At 39.6% G+C, this 25,252-nt stretch overlaps 1 protein-coding gene across 3 annotated transcripts in view; it reads left to right on the top strand.

Moving 5' to 3' along the window:
- The first annotated feature begins 16,178 nt into the window (after positions 1-16,178).
- RHOBTB3 (Rho related BTB domain containing 3) overlaps positions 16,179-25,252 on the top strand; it is an 86,828-nt gene continuing 77,754 nt past the window's right edge. For 2 of the 3 annotated variants that reach the window (XM_030816999.1, XM_030817003.1), the window contains exons 1-3: positions 16,179-17,058; positions 17,233-17,458; positions 22,276-22,462. In XM_030816999.1, the coding sequence (XP_030672859.1) occupies positions 17,057-17,058; positions 17,233-17,458; positions 22,276-22,462 (415 nt within the window). In that variant the 5' untranslated portion in view covers positions 16,179-17,056. The remainder of the gene's footprint in view (positions 17,059-17,232; positions 17,459-22,275; positions 22,463-25,252) is intronic. The other variant, XM_003261630.4, reaches the window with a different exon arrangement.

Here is a 25,252-nt window from a genome sequence, read left to right on the forward strand (position 1 = left end):
CGAACTACTTGGGAGGCTGAGGCAGGAGAATCAGTTGAACCCAGGAGGCAGAGGTTGCAGAGAGCTGAGATCGCGCCACTGCACTCCAGCCTGGGCAACAGAGCGAGGCTCCATCTCAAAGAAATAGAAATGTGGCCTTTGGTTGGTGTGATGGCTAATTTTATGTGTCAGCTTGGCTGGTAATATGGTTTGGCTATGTCCCCACCCAAATCTCACCTTGAATTGTAGCTCCCATAATCCCCATGTGTCACGGGAGGGACCGGGTGGAAGGTAATTGACTCATGGGGGCAGGATTTTCCTGGGCTGTTTTCATGATAGTGAATGAGTCTCATGAGATCTGATGGTTTTATAAAGGGCAATTCCCCTGCATACGTTCTCTTGTCTGCTGCCATGTAAGACATGCCTTTGCTCTTCCTTCACCTTCTGCCATGATTGTGAGGTCTCCTCAGCCATGTGAAACTGTGAGTCCATTAAACCTCTTTTTCTTTATAAATTACACAGTCAGGTGTGTCTTTATTAGCAGCTTGAGAAGAGACTAATACAATAAATTGATACCAGTAGAGTGGGGTGCTGCTATAAAGATACATGAAAATGTGGAAGCGACTTTGGAACTGGGTAACAGGCAGAGGTTGAAACAGTTTAGAGGGCTCAGAAGAAGACAGGAAGATGTGGGGAAGTTTGGAACTTCCTAGAAACTTGTTGAATGGCTTTGACCAAAATGCTCATAATGATATGAACAATAAAGTTCAGGCTGAGATGGTCTCAGATGGAGATGAGGAACTTGTTGGGAACTGGAGTAAAGGTCACTCTTGCTATGCAAAGAGACTGCCGGCATTTTGCCTCTGTCCTAGAGATCTGTGGAACTTTGAACTTGAGAGAGATGATTTAGGGTATCTGGCAAAAGAAATTTCTAAGCAGCAAAGTGTTCAAGAAGAAGCAGAGCATAAAAGTTTGAAAAATTTGCAGTCTGGCAGTGTGACAGAAAAGAAAAATCCATTTTCTGGGAGAAATTCAAGCCAGCTGCAGAAATTTGCATAAGTAAGGAGGAGCCAAATGTTAATATGGTGACTAACAAAGACAATGAGCAAAATGTCTCCAAGGCATGTCAGAGACCTTGCAGCAGCCCCTCCCCATCACAGGCTCAAGGACTAGAAGCGAAAAATGGTTTCCTGGGCCAGGCCCAGGGCCCCCCTGCTGTGTTCAGCCTACGGACTTGGTGCCCTGCATCCCAGCTGCTCCAGCCACGGCTAAAAGGGGCCAAGGTATAGCTCAGGCTGTGGCTTAGAGTGTGCAAGCCCCAACCCTTGACAGCTTCCATGTGGTGTTGAGCCTGCAGGTACACAGAAGACAAGAATTGAGGTTTGGGAACCTCTGCCTAGATTTCAGAGGATGTATGGAAATACCTAGATGTCCAGGCAAAAGTTTGCTGCAGGTGCAGCGCACTCATGGAGAACCTCTGCTAGGGCAATGCACAGGGAAAAGTGGGGTGGGAGCCCGAACACAGAGACCCCACTGGGGCATTGCCTAGTGGAGGTGTGAGAAGAGGGCTGCCATCCACCAAACCCCAGAACGGTAGATCCACCGACAGCTTGCACCATGCACCTAGAAAAGCCACAGACACTCAACGCCAGCCCATGAAAGCAGCCAGGAGGGGGGGTTACACCCTGCAAAGCCACATGGGCAGAGCTGCCCAATGCCATGGGAGCCCACCTCTTGCATCAGTATGACCTGCATGTGAGACATGGAGTCAAAAGAGATGATTTTAGAGTTTTAAGATTTGACTGCCCCACTGGATTTAGGACTTGCATGGGGCCTGTAGCCCCTTCATTTTGGCCAATTTCTCCCATTTGAAATAGTATATTTACCCAATGTCTGTACCCCCATTATATCTAGAAAGTAACTAACTTGCTTTTGATTTTACAGGCTCCTAGGTGGAAGGTACTTGCTTTATCTCAGATGAGACTTTGGACTGGTGGACTTTTGAGTTAATGCTAAAATGAGTTACGGCTTTGGGGAACTGTGGAGAAGGCATGATTGGCGTTGAAATGTGAGGACATGAGATTTGGGAGGTGCCAGGGGTGGAATGATATGATTTGGCTGTGTCCCCACGAGAATTTCATCTTGAATTGAAGCTCCCATAATCCCCACGTGTCATGAGAGGGACCCAGTGGGAGGTAACTGAATCATGGGGGTGAGTTTTTCCCATGCTGTTCTCATGATAGTGAATAAGTCTCATGAGATCTGATGGTTTTATAAAGGGCAATTCTTCTGCACACGTTCTCTTGCCTGCCACCATGTAAGACATGTCTTTGCTCCTTCTTCACCTTTTGCCGTGATTGTGAGTCCATTAAACCTCTTTCCTTTATAAATTATGCAGTCTCAGGTATGTCTTTATTAGAAGTATGAGAACAGACTAATACAGCTGGTTCATGGGGTCCATATATTCGGTTGCTTCTGTGAAGTTATTTTTTGAATGAGATTAACATTTAAATTGCTGGACTTTGAATAAAGCAGATTACCCTCTATAATGTGGATGGAACTCATCAAATCAGCCAAAGGCCTTAACAGAATAAAGATTGTCCTCCCTCAGCCAAGAAGGATTTCAGCCAGCAGACTGCCTTCGAACTCAAACTGCAACTTTTCCCTACATCTCCAGCCTGCCAGCCTACCCTGTAGATTGTGGATTTATTTGAGTCTCCACAATTGCATGAGCCAATTCCTTAAAATAAATCTCTCTCTCTCTGTCTCTCAATATATAGATATGTGTGTGTATATGTGTGCATATGTGTGTGGGTACACACACAAACATGTATCTATTTACATTATATACATATATGTATATGTTTGTATATACACACACACTACACACACATATATATACACACATCATGTTGGTTCTATTACTCCAGATAACTCAGCTAATACAGTTGGTGACAAAGGAGACTCTGCAGGGGAGGAGCCAGGGGAAGAAAATATCCTGTCTCATTCTGCTCCCTCTGATCTCTGCATTGACTAAACCTAACTAGAAGCCAGAGGCCAAAGGAATCTGTCGATATACAAGCTAGCTTCCCAGTGGATGCAGCAGGATGGAGAAGAGGAAGAACTGGCCTGGAGGGACAAACAAAGGGTTAAAAGAAAAGGTGAGGAATCATTATAATAAAATTCAGCATGGTGGTTATCTCTAGAAGGGTGAGAAGATTGATTTAGAAGGGACATATAGGATGGGGTTATTTCCTTGACCTAAATGACAGTTAAGTGGGTATTTGTTTTATAGTTATTCATTAAACTATACATTTATGTTTTATGCCTTTTGTATATTTTGTAATTTAAAAGTTTAAAGAAGAAAACAATGCTGAGTAATTAAGAACTTATAATATATTTGAATGCTAAGTGGTAAATAATTTTCCAGGTGAGCAATTTTGTAGCATTTAAAACCAGTTTGCTTTAAACACTAGAAAGTATGTTATAGACCATTATACAAGTCTTAACAAGTGAAAAAGTTAAATAACCCTGAACTAAAAGATACTTTCTCTCTTTTTTTTTTCTTTAAAAAAAAAGTTGCTTCTAGCCATATGGGGAAGAAAGAATAACAGCTAGAGACTTGCATATGTTTAAATGCTAACAGCAAAAGCAGTAGAGAGATAAAAGTTGAAGACGGGAGAAGAAAGGGGAAATAGATGCAGTGCAGTCCCTCCAAATTAAAAGGTCTACACATGGCACTATCAGAGGGATCAGCCTGAAATCAGATAAGGCATTCTTATTGCATTTTGACTGGAGGAAAAAGTAAAGAACGGATGTGGCTACATGCAAATTTATTAGCTAATTGTGGGAAGCTGAGAGAAGTTCCCCCAGCTGATGCCTCCGTTTTCTCTGACAGAAAACATGAGACTGAGGGAAGAGATTTCAAAGTTAGAGACAGGGGTAAGTGAGAAGACTTGAACCACTTTGGAGAGCCAGGCAATACCAAATGCTCAATTGAAGTTGGAGGCCATGAATTTATAGTGCCATCAATACGCACTATTTTGAGATTTTCTACAGCAATATTTTACAACCCAGATATGGATATTGAAAAATCACACACTAAGGTTGATCCAGGGTTGGGGTTTTAGACTGAAAAACAATAGAACAGGGCTATGAGAACAGAAACAAGAGATGCAGCATGAAATCTCAGTTGGATAGGGAAGAAAACGAAGACAGAAGAGGTCTAGCAGAGAAGGAGAAAGCAGGAGCGTCAAGAGTTAGGAGGTCCCAGGAGAGCACAAGCAGGGAGCAACTGCATGATGAAAACAGGGTAGAAGGCTGCTTGTCCAAGTTGTTGGATAATTGAATGTGTTGTTTTAGATGTGGAGCTGTTGCAGGCAGTGATCTAGGGTCTGGCCATGGTAAGGAGGTATCAAATGGAGGGGAGGTGAAGGTCATCATGGAAAAAGAGGCTGAGATGTTGAGAAGGAGTTCATGAGGACATTGAGATCATAGAGGACATGGACATATCTGGGGTCGAGAGAAAGACAGAGGCTAGATACTGAGCATTTAATGAACAATGTGTGTGTTGAGGTTCCGGAATGAGGTTAGGTGGTTGACTGGGAGGTTGCTAAATGACAGCAACAGGAGAGAGAGACGGGAGTATAGTAAATGTCTTCCTTGAATCTCAGAACAGAAGTGCTTCAGGAAGATGAAAGAGTAATTAACTGGCTCTCCCTCTCTACTCAGAATGGAATTCCAGAAGGTGAACTAGAAAGATTCGGCAGGAAGCAAAGCATGGGTAAACCTAGATGGGTAAACCTAGATGGCCAAGATAAGTTACAGCTGGGCCTGTAATAAGGCTATCAGGGAATGGGGCAAGTTAGGTTAAACTGGCTATAAAATTTTCAAGAATTCATTTTAGTAATACCCTGATACTGGGTAGTAAGCAGTATTGGTCTAGCTCTGGAGATTCCAAGTTTTTACATCACTACTTGATATGAGAATCTAATAGTAAAAAACATATATACCTTACATGCAATTATTTGCATACCTGTTCAGAGACTTGTAAGATTTCTTTGAAGAACCATATTCAGAGACTGGCTTTGTGACTGTGGCCCCTGGATGATCCTTGTAGTTAATGCCATCATGCAGATAGGTCACCAGTCTTTCCTAAATGGCTGAACCTGCCAATCAGAAGAGAATATTTTAGAAAATTGGTCAAGGCGTAAATTGGCTTAATGCAGTTTGCTCTGGAAATGATATCTCTCTGTGATAACTCGGTGTTGGGGTAGTTCTAATAAAAGTGTTTATAGATACAAAACATCCTTGGGATCAAAATGACCTGTACTCCAGGTGCTTAAAAGTGTGTGTTGAACTGAAAAGATAATAATGGGCTTCCCATGTAGAGTTTCCCATAAGGGAAGACAGCTACCTATTATAAGTTTCTACCCCTTTAATAGTCGAGAGTCCCATTACAAATGAGCAAATTAGTATTCTAGTTTACACATTGGCCTCTTGTGCATTGGATTGGGACAAACCTAGTCCCCTGAGTGAGATCAACCCTGGGCACCTTGACAAAATAAAGTTTCTGAACTTGCAAAACTGAAGAATGAGTCTTGGATAATGTGACTTAACAGGCAATGTCATCCTGAGGCCAGCCTGAGCAGCCCAGCTGGCCTCTCCCCACGATATTTCTAGCTCAGTTGTTTAGAACAGTGACTCTATTTAGATCAATTTCACTTCCTGCAATAAAAATATTTGAGATTATGATGGGGATCATTAGCAAAACATTGTTGTAATCATAGTTAATGCAAAAGGACTGAGGAATTTATATTAGATCATAGTGAGTTAATAAAATGCACTGGCTGAAAATGTCTCCTAATTCTAGAGTCTAGCATGGAGAGTTACTAATAGTGTACAGTTTGTGACTGTTTGTGGGTGGTGGCCTAGTAACAGACTGTTCCATTTCAAGGCTACAGCTAGTGAGTACTAAAATGCTTGTGCTGAAACAAAATGAAGCAAAGTAAACTCTGCTTTTTTTTTTTTTTGTCTGTTTTATTTGTATTACACTATACTTCACTGCTTCTTATGTTATACCAGGGCTTCACATTTCTGAATGTCTCATTCTTTTTATTCATAGATAGACTCATAGACTTTTCCCATGATTCTGAAGAGTTAGACATAATAATCAGTAAAAACAGATTTTTGCCAATATGACAAGCATTCTAGTAACAATGACTGATTATTCTTTTGTTTCTGTTCATCTACAAAAAGAACTGTGCACTAACTTGTTCAACAAAATGTCATTTGTTGCCGTATTTTACTGAAGAAAAAGATTTTCTGGCTCTTTAGAATTTAATAGGTTCTTCTTATGATTTGTCAATTTCTATGGTGGTAAACCAAAGTATATAAATAAAAGTCACAGTCTAAACATGGCACATCCCTTAATTTTACCTGGTGGTAATTAATCCTTATTTTTATATTAAATCAATAAGGATACACTATGACTTAAAGGCAAAAAACCTTGGGAAGATTTTGAAGAAATCAGGGCTTGCGCTGCACTATTTACGTTGCAGCCTGAATGAGAGTTTAGGGATGGGAATAGTGGAGGCTTTGTTCAGGTATCTCTAACTTAGTGGAGAAGTTTGAAAAGCTCTGCTTGCCACTGAGATTAGTCCAGAACGACCTTTGCTTGGCTGTCCATACTTATCACATCACTGAGAAAGGTCTAAATGTCTTTTAATGTAGATGGAGAGTGCCCTTGTCCTACCCAAGTCCTAGAACTGGTAACACAAGAACATGCTGAAGATGAACATTGAAAACACTCCTTCATTAGCAGAAACAGAATGGGCCTTGTTGGAGTTGTGACAGTTACTGACTGGGCAGGCGGTTTGGATCTAGCTAAATATAGCCAGGGAAAAGAAACTAGTAGTATAGCTGGAAAGATGGTAATGATTACACAAATGCATATGTTTTAATTTGAAGGTAAAAGAGGAGAGAATATCAATCAGAGACATTACTTAGGTCCCAGATTAATATTTTAAATATTTAAGGTGCTCTAAAGAGGAATATCTGCTTCTACTCAGAGAGAGCATTAAAAAAAAAAAAAGGAACATGAAGATCACAATAAGTAAGAATGTGTCCAAGGGAATCTCAGGAGAGAGTAATGAGCAGGAAAAAAAAAACAAAAAACACAAAGTGAAAAAATGTCTGTAAGATAAGCCAAAATTGTTAAATGTTTCAGCTAGGTGATCTATTAGAATGCCAAAATTCATGAGGGGTAGAACTGCCAACCTAATATATAATGGCATTAGCAGGGCTTTTCTCAAAAAAAAAAAAAATCTCTAAGAAAATTTTAATTACTATTAACTGTAAAATCAAATTTTTAACTGCAGACAGGATTATAGAGTGAGAAGTGAAAAGTTATAAACAAGTTGAGAAAAATGAGGACTAAATGTATTGTGTGAGGGCAGACAAGGTCAAGGGAAATTATCTGTGATAGCTTCTGAATAAAAAAGGAGAACATTTCTAAGCATATTTGTAAAATGTGCCAGCTGGGATAGTACTCAATGGATGGCCATAGCAGAGATGCATGTAAACAACACAGCAAGCAAAGGGAGTACAAGAGATGGGGAAGGCTTTTAATACAGTTAAAACATGAGTCAAATTATAGCAATACTGAACAAAATCTATCTTTTAACATATTAGAGTTCATTGAAAAGAAGATATACTTGCAAAGTATTAAACCACTTAACGCTAACATACTGTATTCCTGTATGACTACAAATGGAAAACTTCAAAAAAAATTATGCATAACTACATAATACACAATCAATGGTCCTTGATAATAATACTTGTATTTATTTATATACATCCCTGGGGGTGGTATTTTATAATTTAAAAGAGGTTTTTTTTGTTTTTTTTTTTTGAGATGGAGTCTCGCTCTGTCACCCAGGCTGCAGTTCAGTGGCACGACCTAGGCTCACTGTAATCTCTGCTTCCTGGGTTCAAGCGATTCTCCTGCCTCAGCCTCCCAAGTAGCTGGGACTACAGGCTCCTGCCACCACACCCGGCTAATTTTTGTATTTTTAGTAGAGGCAGGGTTTCACCTTGTTGGCCAGGCTGGTCTTGAACTCCTGTTGATCCTCCCACCTCGGCTTCCCAAAGTGCTGGGATTATAGGCGTGAGCCACTGCGCCCAGCCTAAAAGAGTCTTATCGCTTTTCAACAGCTAAATAACAGAGCAGGCATATTAAAGGCCAGATTACCAGATTTCTTTGGAGTTCAATCCTTTGAAAAATGCTAGTAGAAACAGGGAGTTCTGATTCAAAGAAACATAAGTTCTGCTATTTTTAAGTAATATTTTAACTGTAAAACCAAACATTCGTTTTAAACATCACTGAGCACAATGATAGAGGTGGCTGGATAACAGAAGTTCAAACAAAGAAACAAACATAGACATTTTCTGAAAGAGTTTGGGATAGCTGGATTTCACGTGCACATAACATTCTAGATCAGGGCTTCCCTGGGCTGTACTGGAAGAAAAAGAATTGTCTTGGGCCACACACAAACTACACTAACACCAATGATAGCTGATGAACTTAAAAAAAAAAAGATAGCAAAAAAAAAAAAAAATCTCATAATGTTTTATGAAAGTTCAAAAATTTGTGTTGGGCCACATTCAAAGCCATCCTGGGCCACATGCGGCCCTTAGGCCACAAGTTGGACAAGTCTATTGTAGATTCTCACTTTGACTTCTCCAAACACAACTGAGATTACAGCCTTGCAATTTAAAAGAAATCGACAATTTAGAAGAAGACTGTAGGCTCCTTCTCTGGGAATAATGACCCAGGGAATAAAATGAGTAAAGTCAGCTTTGCTGAAGACTGACTAAATGGTTATTGGCTTTGGTGAATGACTTTGCTTAGTTACTCTCATGAAGTACGTGCAAACTCTTGTTTTTTTTTGTTTGTTTTTTTAAAAAAGCTAATCTTGAATTTTATAAATTTTGTGTAAATTTGCACACTTTATATCCCATTAGATTAGTTAAAACAATACAAATACATTTTTCACAGAGCTGATTTCTAGGCAAGTGAGTCTGCAGTTTATCTGTGTTGCTTTTCCCTATCTCTCCTTTACTTCCTGTCTCGCAGCCTCCCTTACCACAGTAGCCAACCCCAGCGCTGTGTTCTGCATCCTGGCAGTCCCAGCTTCACTGTGGTGTCTCTAAGCTTGTCCTCCAGAGCACAGCCCAAAGCACCAGCCAGGAGTCTCTGAACTTTTTTGACCGAGCACCCCATCAGGAAAAAATGTGAGCACACTCCCAAGGGCTATAAATTACATGCATATATTACTATGAATACAATAAAACACAAACAGAAAATTTTTAATAGATGAGATAAAGATCAAGTCAATCATAGTTTAATGTATTAATGGTGATACATTATTTGGTAATGATACAAACATTATGAAATTTTCCTCTCAAAAGTTATTGTGAATAAAGCTTTACAGGGAGAAGGATAATTGAATATGTCTCATTTTAAAATCTTGGTTTATACTTTATGACACAGCAATACAGTTATCTGGTTTTATGATTAGTTTATTTAAAGGCTCTCTGAAAAGAACTTAAAAAGATATGTGGAATTTAATGAAGAGCTGCTTCATGGTTCTCATTTTTCAGTCCCATTATGCAAAGGTTTTTGTTGATATTTGATGAATATATTTCCCGCCTGCAAAATGTTACTCATCTGTTTCTGAAACTAATCAGAAGTGTAATACATTTTTACATGTTTAACACATAGTTTCAGAACTGACTGAAATTATATTTGGAAAATGTTTAGGGAGTTAGAAAATTCTATAAGATAGAAGAGTTTTTATAGGTTACATGCATTGTTTTCAATCACAAACATTACATAATGAAGGAGGTAGTTTCAAACACTGGGTAAGGGCACAGACCCTGGGGCCAATTGTCTGAATTGGAATCCCAGCTCCTTTACTCCCTACTTGGGTAGCTGGGATTACAGGCTCCCACCACCACGCCCCGCTAATTTTTGTATTTTTAGTAGAGATGGAGTTTCAACATGTTGGCCAGGCTGGTTTTGAACACCTGACCGCAGGTAATCCACACGTTTCTTGCCTTTTTTTTCAGGTGGCCAAGTTTCTTAACCTCTTTGTGCCCCATTTTCTCTCTAGTAAATTAGGATAATAATAGAACCTACCATAGGGTGGCTGTGAGAATTAAATGAGTCAATATTTGCAAAGCACTTAATGTAATGCCTGGTACATGGTAAGTATACTTAAGTATATAAAGAATTATGGAGCTGGGCATGGTGGCATGCACCTGTAGTCCCAGCTACTTGGGAGGCTGAGGTGAGAGAATCAATTGAGTCTAGCCTAGTCAACAAAGTGAGACCCCCACGTCTTAAAAAAAAAAAAATATGTGTAGAACCCTGGACATACACATGCCATGTGACCCAGCACACCCACAAATATACTACATTTTGAAGCAAAAGTGATCCTAGCAGCTTGTTTATAATAGGCAAAAACCTGGGAATAGCCCACAAGTCTGTCTACAATGGGATGGATAAATAAATGGTGGCATATATTTTCATTGGATGCTATTCAGCAATGAAAAGGAGAAAAACAAACCACAGCTACATCAACACCATTGAATCTTACAAATGATGATGAATAAAAGAATCAAAGCACAAATACATACAGTGTGATCTCACTTAGAAAGAGTTCAAAAGGAAGCAAAACCAAAATATCTGTTTAGGAATGCACGTAGAGGTTGTAAAAATCTAATGAAAAATGAATAATAATTACAAAAGCCAGGCTCATTATTATCTCTGAGGGAAAGAGGAAGAGGGCTGTAGCTGAAGAGGGGCGCCATGTGTGCACACACACAAGCGCATGCCTTTGCGTGAGCACTGAGAATGCTCTCATTTTTGACCTGAGAGATTTTAGAATGTTTATTTTATAATTATTTATTAAATCATCTGCATAAGTTTTCTGCACTTTTTTTATGTGTGTTGTATTGCACAACAAAAACTTTTTCAAGCTGCTATAAAATTCTTGTTTCTACAAAATTAACTACTTGTATAACCTCTTACAGTGTTGTGTATTCTGGCTCCAACTTCTTTGTTAGAATAAATTGCGTAGGAGATATGCTGTGAATGAATTTCATGTGGTTGCCCTCATTGTAATGTTAGCTTGGAATTCTTCTTTCTTTTTTTTGATGTTTAGTCAAAACAACTAATCCATCAGTGGTTACACGTAAAGAAGTTTTGCATAAAACACAGTTTTTATTTTTAAACAGTCAATTATTGTTTACAGTATTGTCAAAAGATGTAGAAGAGAAAATATGTCTTCTCTACTACAGCTTTTCTTTAGTGGATCACAAAAAAAGTTATTTCAAAATGTATTTCATTTATTGGAACACAATGTAGTAAATACTACACGGAAACAGAATTTCTCAAATACCATAAAGTGGAACATATTAAAAACATCTGTGCTTTCAGTTTAACCTTATAGTAAACTTCCCACATTGTTTAACTTGTTCAAATACTTATGACTGGAATTTTAGCAAAACTTCATGTGAATATTCTCAAGGTATTTGCTAACAAAGGAATGCAGTTGTTTTTTTCCATTTGTGTTCTATGTATTATTTTAGATATTTTTATCTTGGCAAGAAGAAAACTATTTCCCCAACAGTGTGTTGCTTTTTGACTTTCATTTTTAAGAAAGCTCAGAAGAGACTTTGTAGCATTTATTCTTGGTGACTTTTCTTGAAAGTATTGACTTGTATATAGTACACTACTTAAACATGCTAGAAACTTTATTGAGTTCGCCTTCAATACTTCGATGTTTAGTTTTTAAGTTGCTAGCTAATTGTAATCAGTTCAGAATATCATCGTCTATTAACTATAACATGCACTTAGGATGAAATCAATGTTAGCAAGAATGGTCGTAAATTCATACTTAAAACAGTGTTCTTTATAATCCATTATTATGGTCAACTTCTTGGCAAATCTGATTAGTCGTCGGTTTTTTACCTTGCAATGTGGCTCCCAAAGAGTGTCAGAAACATCAGCTTGGCTGGGTGTTTTTGCTTGTTCTTGCATTTTTAACACTGTCTCCCTTGGTTCCTACTGTAACAGTAGTTTACTTAAATATCATTCATAAGTCCTCTTAGAAACAGAAACTGCAACATGTGGCAATACATTGAAAGTGAACAAAGGAGGCAGCCCTCCGGCTACCCCTCTCTGTGCATCCTATTGCTGCCATGCCCCCAGCACTCCTTGTGTCTGCCCACTTACTGGTCAACCTGGGGTACGAGCATCAATCCCGACATTAACTAGTAGTAAAGCTTAATTTCTTTCTCCCTTTTTTTTTTTTTTGGCAAAAAAATAATGTGTGTGATTAGAAGTTTATTCTGGAATTTCAGGGATCATCTTCTGTACCCCACCTTGAAGACTCTGGCTCTAGATAAGTGGTCTTAAAAAATTGCGTTTGTTTTTAACCTTAGAAAACCCATCTTTTTTATGAAAATGAATACGAAACTTTAATATTTTTTAAAAAGATAGCGATAAGACTGCTCTGATTGGCTTTAAGCTGACGTGTCAGAGTTCAGGTCTCACTGCTTACTCTTTTTCTGCCACCTCCTCAAGCTGGTTTGAAGATTCTTCTATGGAAACCTAGTTTTCCTTGAAACATAGTTGGAAAAAATCTTCTGCCAAGCCTAGATCTCTAGGCCTGCCCTCACCAACGCTTACTTCCTCTCCAGCTGTTAAGGAACCAACACGTTTTTCAAAAACTGGTATATGAATATTCACAATTTGGGGACTAGTAATAGCCCACCGAATTACTTTACACATCCTCACTGTACTTTATGCTACATCTTATTTAGGGATAAGAACAGCTAATAGAGTAAATATGAAATGGTGGCATTTCAGCCACTAAAATATGAAAAAAATATTGTTTGGGTTGGAAGTCCTTCCTGTGTGTTCCCCAGTGACCTTGAGGTTGGAGGACACGTGATATCTGTTCTGTTAACACTGGTAAAATAAAATTTTTTAAATGTGCTAATGAGAGAAACTACAAATACATAAACCAAATAAAAATTTAAAATAAAAGGGAAATAACTTTTAAAAAGTGGTCATAAGAAAATTATGAAAACATCTTTAAGATATCAGGAAATGGACCATCTGTGATATTCTTTTAGCCAAGATAAATAACACTAACTGCTGTAATAATTGACCTCAAAATGTCTGGCTCAACTCACTGAAGATCTATTTATCACTCAAATCACAGTACAATGCATGCTGTGAGGAGGCTCTGCTGTAACTAGTCATTCAAGGACTGGTTCCACACTGCAGTGCTAATAGCTTCAAACACCTGCCTTCAAGGTTGACCTGACTTCATGTGGTTGAGACAGGAAGATAAAAGAGAATGGAGAGACACACTTCTCTACTGCTCAGCAGGGATCATATTCTGTTGATGAGAACTAATCATGTGGCCCTACCTATATGCACAAAATTTGAGAAACATCATTTAGCTGTCTTGGAAGAGAAAACAGGTTTGGTGAATATGTAGCCAGGCTTTGTACCAGATACTCAATTTGTAGCTTGAGTATCACCAGGTATGACTCCAGAAATCTCTTGGGAAGCCTCCACCACTCTTTTTTCTGCCTGCTTTATTATAGAAACCTTCGTGCCAGCACAAACTTCATCTCTTGCTGTTCCTAAGACGAGCCATAATCTTCCATTTCTTTATAACTTTGCATGTGATGTTTGTCCAGTTCTTTCAAGTACTCCTTCCCTTCTAACCTCCTCTTCCTCTAAATCTAACAAACTCTTAATCTTTTAAGACCTAAGACAATGTTTACTTTATGAACTTCTATCTGACACAGAAAGCACAGATCTCTTCCTAACATTCACTGAACTTACCTTTTACTTTGTACCTATCTCTTTCACTGACTGCCTAGGCCTGTGTCATAATCACTTAAGGAACTAGAATGTTTTCAAAAGGATTGAGTGTGCTAATATTCACAAACTAATTAATATGTCAGAGGCGTTTGAACCAGAACGACTCCATCTTGAGTAGAGGCTGGGTACACCGAGGCTGAAACCTACTGGGCTGCATTCCTAGGAGGTTAGGCATTCTTAGCCACGGGATAAGATAGAAGGTCAGCACAAGATACAGGTCACAAAGACCTTGCTGATAAAACAGAATGTGGTAAAGAAGCCGGCCAAAACCCACCAAAACCAAGATGGTGGTGACAGTGACCTCTGGTCAACCTCACTGCTCATTATATGCTAATTATAAGGCACTAGCATGCTAAAAGACAATCCATCAGCACAATGACAGTTTACAAATGTCATGGCAACGTCAGGAAGTTACCCTATGTGGTCTGAAAAGAGGAGGAACTCTCAGTTCTGGGAGATGCCCACCCTTTCCAGAAAAACTCATGAATAATCCACCCCTTGTTTAGCATATAATCAAGAAATAACTATGTACTCAGTCGAGCAGCCCATGACACGGCTCTGCCTATGGAGTAGCCATTATTTTTTACTTTACTTTCTTAATAAACTTGATTTCACTTTATGGACTTGCCCTGAATTCTTCGCTGGAGGTCCAAGAGCTCTCTTTTGGAGTCGGGATTGAGACCCCTTTCTGGTAACAAATTGCCTTAGCTTCTTAAGGTCAATGACCAAGTCTTATGTATCTTGGGATCTCCTATGCCTACCCAGCACAGGCTTGGCTCACCTATTCAGTAACTAAGGAAAAAATGAATAATTTCTCCCTTTCTGACACTTCCAAGTTGTCAGCAACTTTGGTGTCTTTGTTTCATTTTTGTATTAATATTTTTATTTTGTCATAAAATATAACAATATTTACCATGTTAATCATGTTCTAATATTCAGTACACATTCTAGTGTTTAGTTAATAATGTTCCAGTGTTCAGTTCTATAGTTTAGTATAGTATGAACTATATATGCACCTCATGCAATAGATCTCTATAACTTTTTCTTCCTGCAAACCTGAAACACTATACCTGTTGAACAACCCCCCCCTTTTCCCCTCTCCCCAGCCCCTGGTAACCATTATTCTACTTTCTGTTTCTAAGAGTTTGACTACTTTAGATACCTCATATAAATGGAATCACTTTTTGTGATTTGCAACTGGCTGATTCCACTTAGCATAAGGTTCTCAAGGTTCATCCATGTTGTAGTTTATGAAGGAATTTTCTTCTTTTTTAAATGCTAATCATCCATTACATGTGTATACCACATTTTCTTTATCCATTCATCCATTCTAGTGTCTTTGTTTTTGACTTATGGGTTTCTGGAAGAGACTGATGAGAAAATATATTTTCCATTAACCCAAGAGAAAAAGTGATCCTGCATGCTGGAATTGTTAAGGACGGTTTAGGTTCTAGAGCCTAAAAGAGAAATCATAGAAAATGCAAAGGGAAATTAGATTTAAAAAAAAAAACAGTGACCACATAAAGAATGTCTCTGATTATATCCTCTCTGAGCACGAGAAACTATTAAACTACTTTCAACCGAGCAATAAGGGCCCATAATAAAACGCTGTTGCCCTAGTTTTTTTACTGCCCTACTCAATACCCCCTCTTTCATACCCTCAAAATAGCTCAGTTGAGAAAAGAAACAGTCCAATTTTACAGAAGGGAAAAATAAATAGATAAAAGGATAAGCAAGAACTCTTTTCAACACAGAGTAAGGTACTGGTTAGAATTTTAATACTGTATGGAGGAGTCTAACCCCAGAGTAATCCCTGGCCCATTTTGGTGTTAGTAAGTGGGTCCCAGTGTTCGCTTGTATCGAGGTAGTTTGAAGCACGTTAGGGATATTCATAGCCTTTACTTCAGTGCATTATTATGAAAGAATCTAAAGTATCTTTGCATTTAGATGATTATGTTTTCAGTTCGTCTGCGGAGCTATTATTAAATATGTGGCCATAACGTGTAAGGAAAAATCTCCAAGTAAACTGGCATTTAACTTACCAACACGTTAAACCCCCATACATAACTTCCTTTAAAAACGATCACACTAAAAATCCCAGCATTTAAAATCCTGAAGTTTTCGGTAAAATACGCTAAATATAGCTTGAAATAGTAAATAATCCCCCCAAGGCGACATTAGCAAATTAATTGGTGTGTGAACAAAGAACCCTTTCTGCAGCAGCATGAATGTTGCCTTTATTTTTTCTCAGAAGTATGATTTTAGAAAACAGCTGTAGCGCATGTTGACAAATGACAAAGCGGCAGACGTGGTAAAGCACTTTCGGTCAAGGCCAAGGAGGGGGGAAATCGGGTTGCTGGGGCGGCACTCGGGCTGGAATCCCTAGCTTCCCTAACCTCCTTTTTCCAGTCCGGAGTGAGCGGGGGCCCCATGGCCCCACCCCCCTTTCCTGGCTCTGGTTACGGCCTTGCGAGTTGAACAAACTTGCTGCAGGCGGATTGGCGGCCGGGAGCTCTCGGGCTGGGGCGTTGTATTTATTAATTTATATTCCGCGGCGCCCCGCGCGGGCTGCTCCTTTGTGTCCAGCCGCCGCCGCCGGAGCTCCAGGGCCTCGGCGGGGAGCGCGTCCCCCGCGTCCGCCCGACCCCCAGGGCCGGCACGTGCTGAGCCCGAGCCCGGTCCGCCGAGGGGGCGGAGGCCCCGATCTCCCTGACCCCCCTTCTCTGCCTAGAGGAGGAGGAGCAGCGGCAGCGGCAGCGGCAGCAGGAGGCGACAGCTGCCAGCCGAGGAGGCACGGCGGAGAGGGGACTGCGGTCAGCGGCGTCCACTCGGGGCTGCGCGGCGGTCCAGCGCCCAGCGATGTTCCCCGGCACTCCCTGAGTAGCAGCAGCTTGTCCCCCGCCCGCTAGCCCGCCCTGGTCCCCAGCTCGCTCGCTGGCTGGCGCGGCCCCGGCCCCGCTGTGCGTCGGCCCCGCCGCGGTGGAGGCGCGCGGGGGGGACGCGGCCAGGGATGAGCGGATTGCGGGTGAACTCGCCGCCCCGGGGCCCCGCGAGGCCGTGAGCCGCTGCTTTTCTCCGAGTCGCCGCCCTGCCCTTGGATTTGAGATCATGTACGTACGCGCCGCCGTCCTGCCATTGTCTCTCTCCAGCGCGTGCCGTGCGCCCCAGGGACAGGGGCTGGTGCCCATCCTCGCCGCGCACTGTCCTCCGCACTTCCTGTTCTGAGGAGAGACCCGCGCGCTGACCGTGTTTCCCTTCTCCCCTCACCCCCTCTGTCCGTGCAGGTCCATCCACATCGTGGCGCTGGGGAACGAGGGGGACACGTTCCACCAGGACAACCGGCCGTCGGGGCTCATCCGCACTTACCTGGGGAAAAGCCCTCTCGTCTCGGGGGACGAGAGCAGCTTGTTGCTGAACGCGGCCAGCACGGTCGCGCGTCCGGTGTTCACCGAGTATCAGGCCAGTGCGTTTGGGAATGTCAAGCTGGTGGTCCACGACTGTCCCGTCTGGGTAAGGAACAGCAGCTGCTCCGCGCCAAGGCTGAAGAAGCTTTTCTTTCCTTTTTTTTCCCCCTCCCCCTTCTGCCCACTTCCGTGAGTGTGGAGTGTCCTTGTTACATGGGTCAAATTTTTAAACATTTTTGAGAAAATCTTTGGTCCTTTGTTTCACTGGGCAGGGAACAGCCCCGTCAGAGAACACTCTTAGGAAGATAGAAGGCCCCAGTGGGAATGTGGAGCACTTACTGGTACACTTCACGACTGTGGGTTGTCCCTTGGTAGGCAGCTGACAGTTAAATGTGCCAACTCCAAGGGACGGGGTCACTACGTTTCATCAGCAAAAAGCAGTGTTTTTTTATGCCTACCCTATGGGTGATAGTGTAATATTAGTGTTCTAAAAATACAGCCCTCTCAAAGCTCAACACAGGCAAAAATACTTTTCACTGGGACAGTTCAGAAATAGTTCCTCTGGAAAGCGGAGGAAAAGACAGGGACTGGGAGTTAATTTTAAATGACTCATTTATAGCACTATTAATTGATCTCTGAAAACTTTTAATTTTAATAATGCAAATACTCTTTATGTATTAGCTGTTTGTCTTAGTGACTCATAAATCAGAAATAATATTACTAATGTTGCTTGGAAAACTTTAAAAAAATTAAAATTTGTAATAATTGAACAAAATTGTAGTGAAGTAGATAAATTATAGTCCGATTCTTGAGTGTTTGATTAAGGGAGAAAGGGACTTACTTTCTGACACATGTAAGTATTTTCAGTATACAATAACATGTTTGAATGATTTCCTTTAATCTTATTTGAAAATCTCCAATTCTTTACTGATATTGGAGTTATGTATGTTTCAGCTAAATGTTACATTTAATAACAGAAGAAAGTTAAGTGCCTGAAAAAATACAAATTATCACTGTGTGAGATTTCACATTTAAACAGCAATATTAAAAAAACTGAATTAGGGCTATAGGAAACTATCATGCCATTCTAAAAAAATGTGTACAATGTACTTGGAAAAATTTCTTATGCAAAGTTCCATATAACAGAAAGAAAAGATCACTCGCTCGTGTAAGTTTTCAGTTAAAGAAGAAAGTTATGTGAATTTGGTAAAATAAAAAACAGGCCTTTTCAATTAAGAGATACTATTAAACCGCTAGTTATGATAGTGATGACGCTGTTCATAAGAAGTATTGATGGAGAACCTACTGGCCAGAGTCTATGCAGGCAAATGAAACATTTCTTTTACTTGGGCTCTTTCGTTGTGAAAGATCTTACAGCCTAAAAACATAACGGTTCAACATGCAGTTGAACAAATGTTTAGTGAATCCAGTAAATGTAGAGAAAATAAAATTAGCTACATTAGGTTGTTAGGATTGCTTTCCCTGTATTTAATTTGAGTTGTTAACACTTTCCTGTTTATATTGTTAATTTCACAAACAGCAATGCTTGTGATCCCATAAACTTTGTCTAGTTAAATGAAATCTTCCAAATGGAGAAAATAAGCACCTATAGTACGGATTTTTGCCATATTCTGGTTGTTATGGTTTATCTTGCTAATCACATTTTGTTTGGTTAGACTCTGGCCTTGTTTAAGGCACCAAGTTTGTAACCAGGTACAATTTTCTAGGTTATAATGATCTTCAGATATGAGATTCCATTTCTAGAGCTGTTCTTTATAACGTGCTTTTCTTCACTTGGTGGTAAGTAAAGCCCATCAGAGATACTAAAGCTGATTGCATTAATCAACTGTTATTTGACGTATGTATGGGATCAGAATATGAAATATAGCAGAGCAGATAGAGTATATAGCCTTTGATATCAAAAGGATCTGATTTCAGATTCCCACATTGCCATTTCAGGTCTGTGTGTCCTTGTTAAATCACTTACCTTCTCTCAGCCTTATTTTCCCTATCTATAAAATAATCTGCCTCTTAGAGCTATGCTGAGAAGTGAATGAGAAACTAGCATGTGTCAAGTTCTAAGTATAGAGGCTGGCATTTAGTAGATGCTCTATAAGTGGTAGCTAATATAAAAATAAAGTGTTATAACTTTAGTATAGTTATGTATCACTTATATTAATACTAAGCAAAAGTAAGATTTTCACAGGTCATTCAAGATTTATACAACTACAGTACCAGTACACTGGGGCACCGATGTTCGTACTTCATACATGCAGCCCCACAATCAAGTAAAATAAAATAGTTTCACTGTAGAAATTCAGATTTTTTTTTTTTAAAGATGAGTTCAATTCTCCAAATGTGGCTCCAAGCCTTGTGTTGCATAACCCCCTAGAGGAAATCCTGGAACTGATTTACAAGGGGTGGGAGAATTTGATTTCCTTCATAATTCTAGAAATCTTTGGAGTATTTTCTCTTTGACATAGTTTGAGAAGAGATGTGTTGTTGTTGCCTTGAAGTTGAAATGAGATAGCTGTGTTTCTCTCCCCTAGTTCTGTTCTATAGATCCTTAGCCTTACCCTGGATCCTTGCCTTATATACTTGGCAGTTTTAAAACAAATGTACTGCAGATTCATTAGACGTAGCATATTATTTAGTATGTCTTTCTCTCTCTTTCCCATCTGTTTTTTTGATGTGGTACATTATTATTTCATTTCACGTTTCTGTATCTTTTACTGTTTATTAAAAATATTCCACAAAAAGCAGTGAGGTAGTTTAACAGATTTACAGTTTTCTTTGCAGGGTTTGAAGCTCTGATTTGGATTACAAATGAAGTATTTATAGTCTTCACCTCCTCAATCCCACAGAGTTAAAGATGCCCAGACCCATTTTTTCATAACATTTTCCCTTAAAGGTCCTCCTCTTCCCTGCATACCTCTCCAGTAACTCTGGAATTTTGAACTATTTGGAATTCGAAAAGCAGCTACTTTTGATTTATTCTCTCCGAGTTAAATGGCTGCTTAATATTGGCCCCACTTTTGTTTAGTTTTTTATCTCATTTGCCTTCCTTGTTATACTTACGCACTCTGTTATACTTGTATACTTTGAATTTGAACGCTGTAACAGATGCAGTTGGAACTGAATCGGCTGTGTGGTTTGGGATTTGGCAGTTTGAGAGTTCTGCTGGGAAGCTTTCCCATTTTTTTCACTGTGTCCCACTTCCCTTCTCCCCCCTTGCACCCTCTACCAAGTTCAACCCTTTGCCTTTGTTGTTTATAGTCCATATTTTGCCTTTTTTTTTGTTGTTTTTTTTTGGTTCTTTTACCTCCCTTCAAAAATACTATACGCATCCCAGTTTTGATAGGGTATTCATGACAAAAAATTCTGCAGTTCTTGTTACTCTGAGTGTACTTGTGGGAAATGAGTGGCTGGGAGGGTATGGGGAACTGGGGGAGGCACTGATGAGAAGAAGCTCTCTCTTCAGAAGGGCATTGCTGTGTGATACTCCTCCAGAATGTGCCATCGTAGGATAAAAGCTCTGTCACATAGACCTTGGTTGGCTGATTCAAACACTGTTAACCCTGTTTTAGACTCATATTTCAAAGTTTGAACTTTCTTAGCTCAACAGCTTTTGGACCTGTTAGTCACACCTAGCTATTTTCTTAATCTAGCTTTATTACATCCTAGAAGTATATACCAAAGGCCACATAAAAGGACAGATGATTAATAGTTAACTAGAATGTGAGAAGAAAACTACTTGCACATTATTTGGTAGTGGAGTTAAGATACCTAAAGATATTTTCCTTACATCACTATTCATACAGAAACTGAAAAATTATATTTAAAATATCAACCCAGGCCAGGCACGGTGGCTCATGACTGTAATCCTCGCACTTTGGGAGACTGAAGTGGGCAGACTGCCTGAGCTCAGAAGTTGGAGACCAGCCTGAGCATCATGATTGAAACCCCATCTCTGCTAAAGTACAAAAAATTAGCTGGAATGGTGGTGCACACCTGTAGTCCCAGCTACTCAGGAGGCTGAGGCATAGGAATTGCTTGAAACTGGGAGGTGGAGGCTGCAGTGAGCCGAGATCACACCACTGGAATCCATGCTGGGCGACAGAAAAAAAATCAAAACATTATATTTTTGAGGAATAGTGTTTGTAATAAATTACTTACTGGCCCCAGTTCTAAATAAATATAAGTGTTATTAGCTGTAGCACAAAAGTAAATATTTCAGAACTAGAAGAATTTATCCTGAATTTTTAATTTATGTAAGCAAAATACATGAATTGAAAATATATTCCTTACCATGTTAACACCTTGTAATACACAGTATCTCTTTTTTTAATAAAGGAATTTCTCCCTCACCCCACATTCATACTGTGCATATACAGTACTGTCCAAAGGATGGATGAAGTTGAAAAGTATACATGAATTTTCAAAATATGAATAAAGTATATGGAACTTCACAGAATTTAAAATGTATTGCAGTTCAAAACACTGAAAATCCTGCAATGTCTAACTGGGTCACAGGAAAACCTTTGAAGCTTCGTTACTCATACTGTTGCTCTTCCATCTAATGCCATAATGTTACACTTTTGAATTTATGAGGTGATAAAAATATAGTGTAATTTTAAAACAAAGGGCTTATTTTTAAGTGCAAATAGTGAAAGAGGTTGCTTATTTCATCTGACTCTCAAGAATTCTCAGGTTCTCCTGTTTAACCATTATATAATTGTCCAGGCTACACGAGTAAGTAAACATTTTTAAAAAGAGAGTTGGCAGACTGCAACACTTTTAATTTTATGTGGTTACTTATTTTAAAATAATTTTTTATGAATTCCAAAAATTAATGTCATAAATTATTTCAGGATAGATTGGAAGATAAGTAGACTAAAGATTGCTATTTGCATTTTGGTTTAGGACATATTTGACAGTGATTGGTACACTTCTCGAAATCTAATTGGGGGTGCTGACATCATTGTGATCAAATACAACGTTAATGACAAGTTTTCATTCCATGAAGTAAAGGATAATTATATTCCAGTGATAAAAAGAGCATTAAATTCAGTTCCAGTAATTATTGCTGCTGTTGGTACCAGACAAAATGGTAAGTATTTAATATTCTTTTTTTGTAGTGAGCATGCAAATATTATATATATTTTAAATAGTGCTAAGTTTATTAATGGATAATAGGGTTTGTTTTTGAAAACCAAAATGACTTTGGTTCAATGCCAGCTGCTATCGCTTCATCATTTGATACAATAAAAAAACAACAAAGGGGAGGATCATGAACTTCTGCTGTGATTCCACTGGGTGCAAATCTGTCTTCTAAATGGCTCTTCCACAGTAGTGATGGAAGTCAGCAATTGTATTATTTTGACATATGAGAGGTATTAGGCTGATGCTGAGCCCTAGAAAACTCTTTTTGATGATCTGAAGGTCTACCCAATTGGGAAGGATAGATTGTTCACATGAAGATGTAGGCTTGGGAGCAGGATTTTTAGGTAGATAACAATGAGTGAGCTGGAAACACTGACAGTGCTGCCTAAAAGAAAGGATTGCTTATTCCATGGCTGATAGATTCATTGGGTTCAGGCTGCTTCAGCCATTGCTGCTGTGCATATTATTGTCAGATATCTTAGGGCCAACTCAGGATTCAGTTTGGTTTGGTGGTATTTTACAGATCTTCTTAGTGGTATTTCCTAGTAAAGCTATTTTTAAAATTTTATTTGTACAGATTATTCTAAAAACTTTTAAATTGAGGTATTGCAAAGTAAAGGACATAAACTTTACTCATCTTAGAGTGCAGCTAAATGCATTTTTACCTATGTATGCAGCCGCGCAACCCACACAGATCAAGGTATAGAACATTTGCAGCATTTGAGAAGGCTCCCTCATGCTCTTCCCAGTTAATAATGCTCCTCCTCAGAGGTAACTGCTATTCTGACTTCTAACAATACAGATTAGTTATACCTATTTCTGAACTTCATACAAATGAAATTATATGGTATGTAGTAGTGTCTTAGGTTAGGCTAATTTCAGTTAACATAATACTTTTGAGATTTGTCCATGTTGTGTTTATCTGTAGTTTGTTCTTTTTATTACTATATATTAGTCCATTGTATGAATATGCCATAATTTATTTATCCATTCTTCTTTTGAAGATGCTTAGGTCGTTACCCAGGAGCGGGATTGTTGGGTCAGAGGGCAGGTATATATATAGCATTAGTAGATACAAGTAAGGCAGACATGACCTACCCGTGACCCCATATCCCCTCTACTTCCCTATCTTTCTTTTTATTTCTGGTCATGATTCATAAAAGAGTTATCTGCACTTCCCGAGTCCATTTCCTATTCATTCTTCAGTCCACTACAGTCTGACTTTGACTTTCACAAGTACACCAAGTTTTTTCTTACTCAGGGTCTCCAGTTGCTGTGGTCTGAATTTGTTCCCCAAAGTTCATGTGATGGGCACAGTGTTGGGCAGTGAGACTTTAGGAGGTAATTAGGGCAAGAGGACTCTGCCCTCGTAAATGGATTGATGCTATTATCTTTAAAATGGGTTAGTTATCATGGGAGTGGGCTCCTGTAAAAGGATGAGTTTGGCCCCCTTCTGCCCTCTGTCTTGTGAACTCTCTTGTACTTCTGCCTTCCACCATGGGACGATGCAGCAGGAAGGTCTCACCAGATGCTGGCGCCTTGATATTGGACATCTCGGCCTCCAGAACTGTGAGAAATAAATTTCTTTTCTTTATAAATTACCCAATTATGTGGTGTTCCATTATAGCAGCACAAAACGGACTAAGACATCACTTATATCCTCGTTAGCCAAATTTAATACACTTTAATAACAATTATCTCTTATTGAAGAGATAAGAGATAATAATACTTATCTTTTATTGAAATTATTGAAACATACCTCTCCCTCCACTTAATAAAGCTACTGGTTCTTTTAACTATCTGTCTCCTTTACCTTTCTCCCATCCTCCCACACACACAGCGGAATTGTTTCCCAGGGTTCCATCCTTTGACCTCACCTGTTCTTACTCTTCAGCCAAACCATTAACCTGCTAATCTGTTGCCCTGGCTTCTCCTGTGTAAACACTGATAACTGTTCAGCCTGTCTCTCTGGCTTTAGTCTTGCTCCTGACACATATCTCCATAGACATCATCTTCCTCTGGCCAAATTTCCTGTCTTGGTGAATGATGCCAATCCTATCCATTCACCCAAACAAGAATCATCCTAGACCCAGCCCAATTCCCCATATCAGTTGATTAAGAAGCCCTTTTGCTTTTACATTTTAAATAAATCTCAAACTCATTACTTTCTCTTCATCTCCATTGGATTTCACATTCTAGTCATTTAGTTGTTTGTCATGGTGGCCTTCTTTTTGGTCTCTTTAAGGGATGGTTTCAGATTCTGTAGGGCCTCAAACTTATACAATCTGGGAGGTCCTTCATAAGGAAAAAAACCCACAAAATAACAGATACATATATGTACAAAAGTAAATATTTAGAATGATAAGTGAAAGCACAACAAATTACAACTAAAAAGTTGTCAAATACTGCAGACATTTTAAAATATATGTATATATTTTTGAGATAGGGTCTTGCTCTGTTGCCCAGGCTGGAGTGCAGTGGCATGATCATAGATCACTGCAGCCTGGACCTCCTGGGCTTGAACAATCTCCCCCCACCTTAGCCTCCTGAGTAGCAAGGACTACAGGCATATGCCACCACATCCAGCCAATTTTTTTATAGAGATGAAATTCTGCCATGTTGCTCAGGCTGGTCTCCATCTCCTAGGCTCAAGCCATCTGCCCACCTCAGCCTCCCAAAGTGCTGGGGTTACAGGCGTGAGCCACCACACCTGGCAACAGATCTTTTTAACAGCCTG

This window comes from Nomascus leucogenys, chromosome 2, assembly GCF_006542625.1.
Source record: "Nomascus leucogenys isolate Asia chromosome 2, Asia_NLE_v1, whole genome shotgun sequence".
NCBI lineage: Eukaryota > Metazoa > Chordata > Mammalia > Primates > Hylobatidae > Nomascus > Nomascus leucogenys.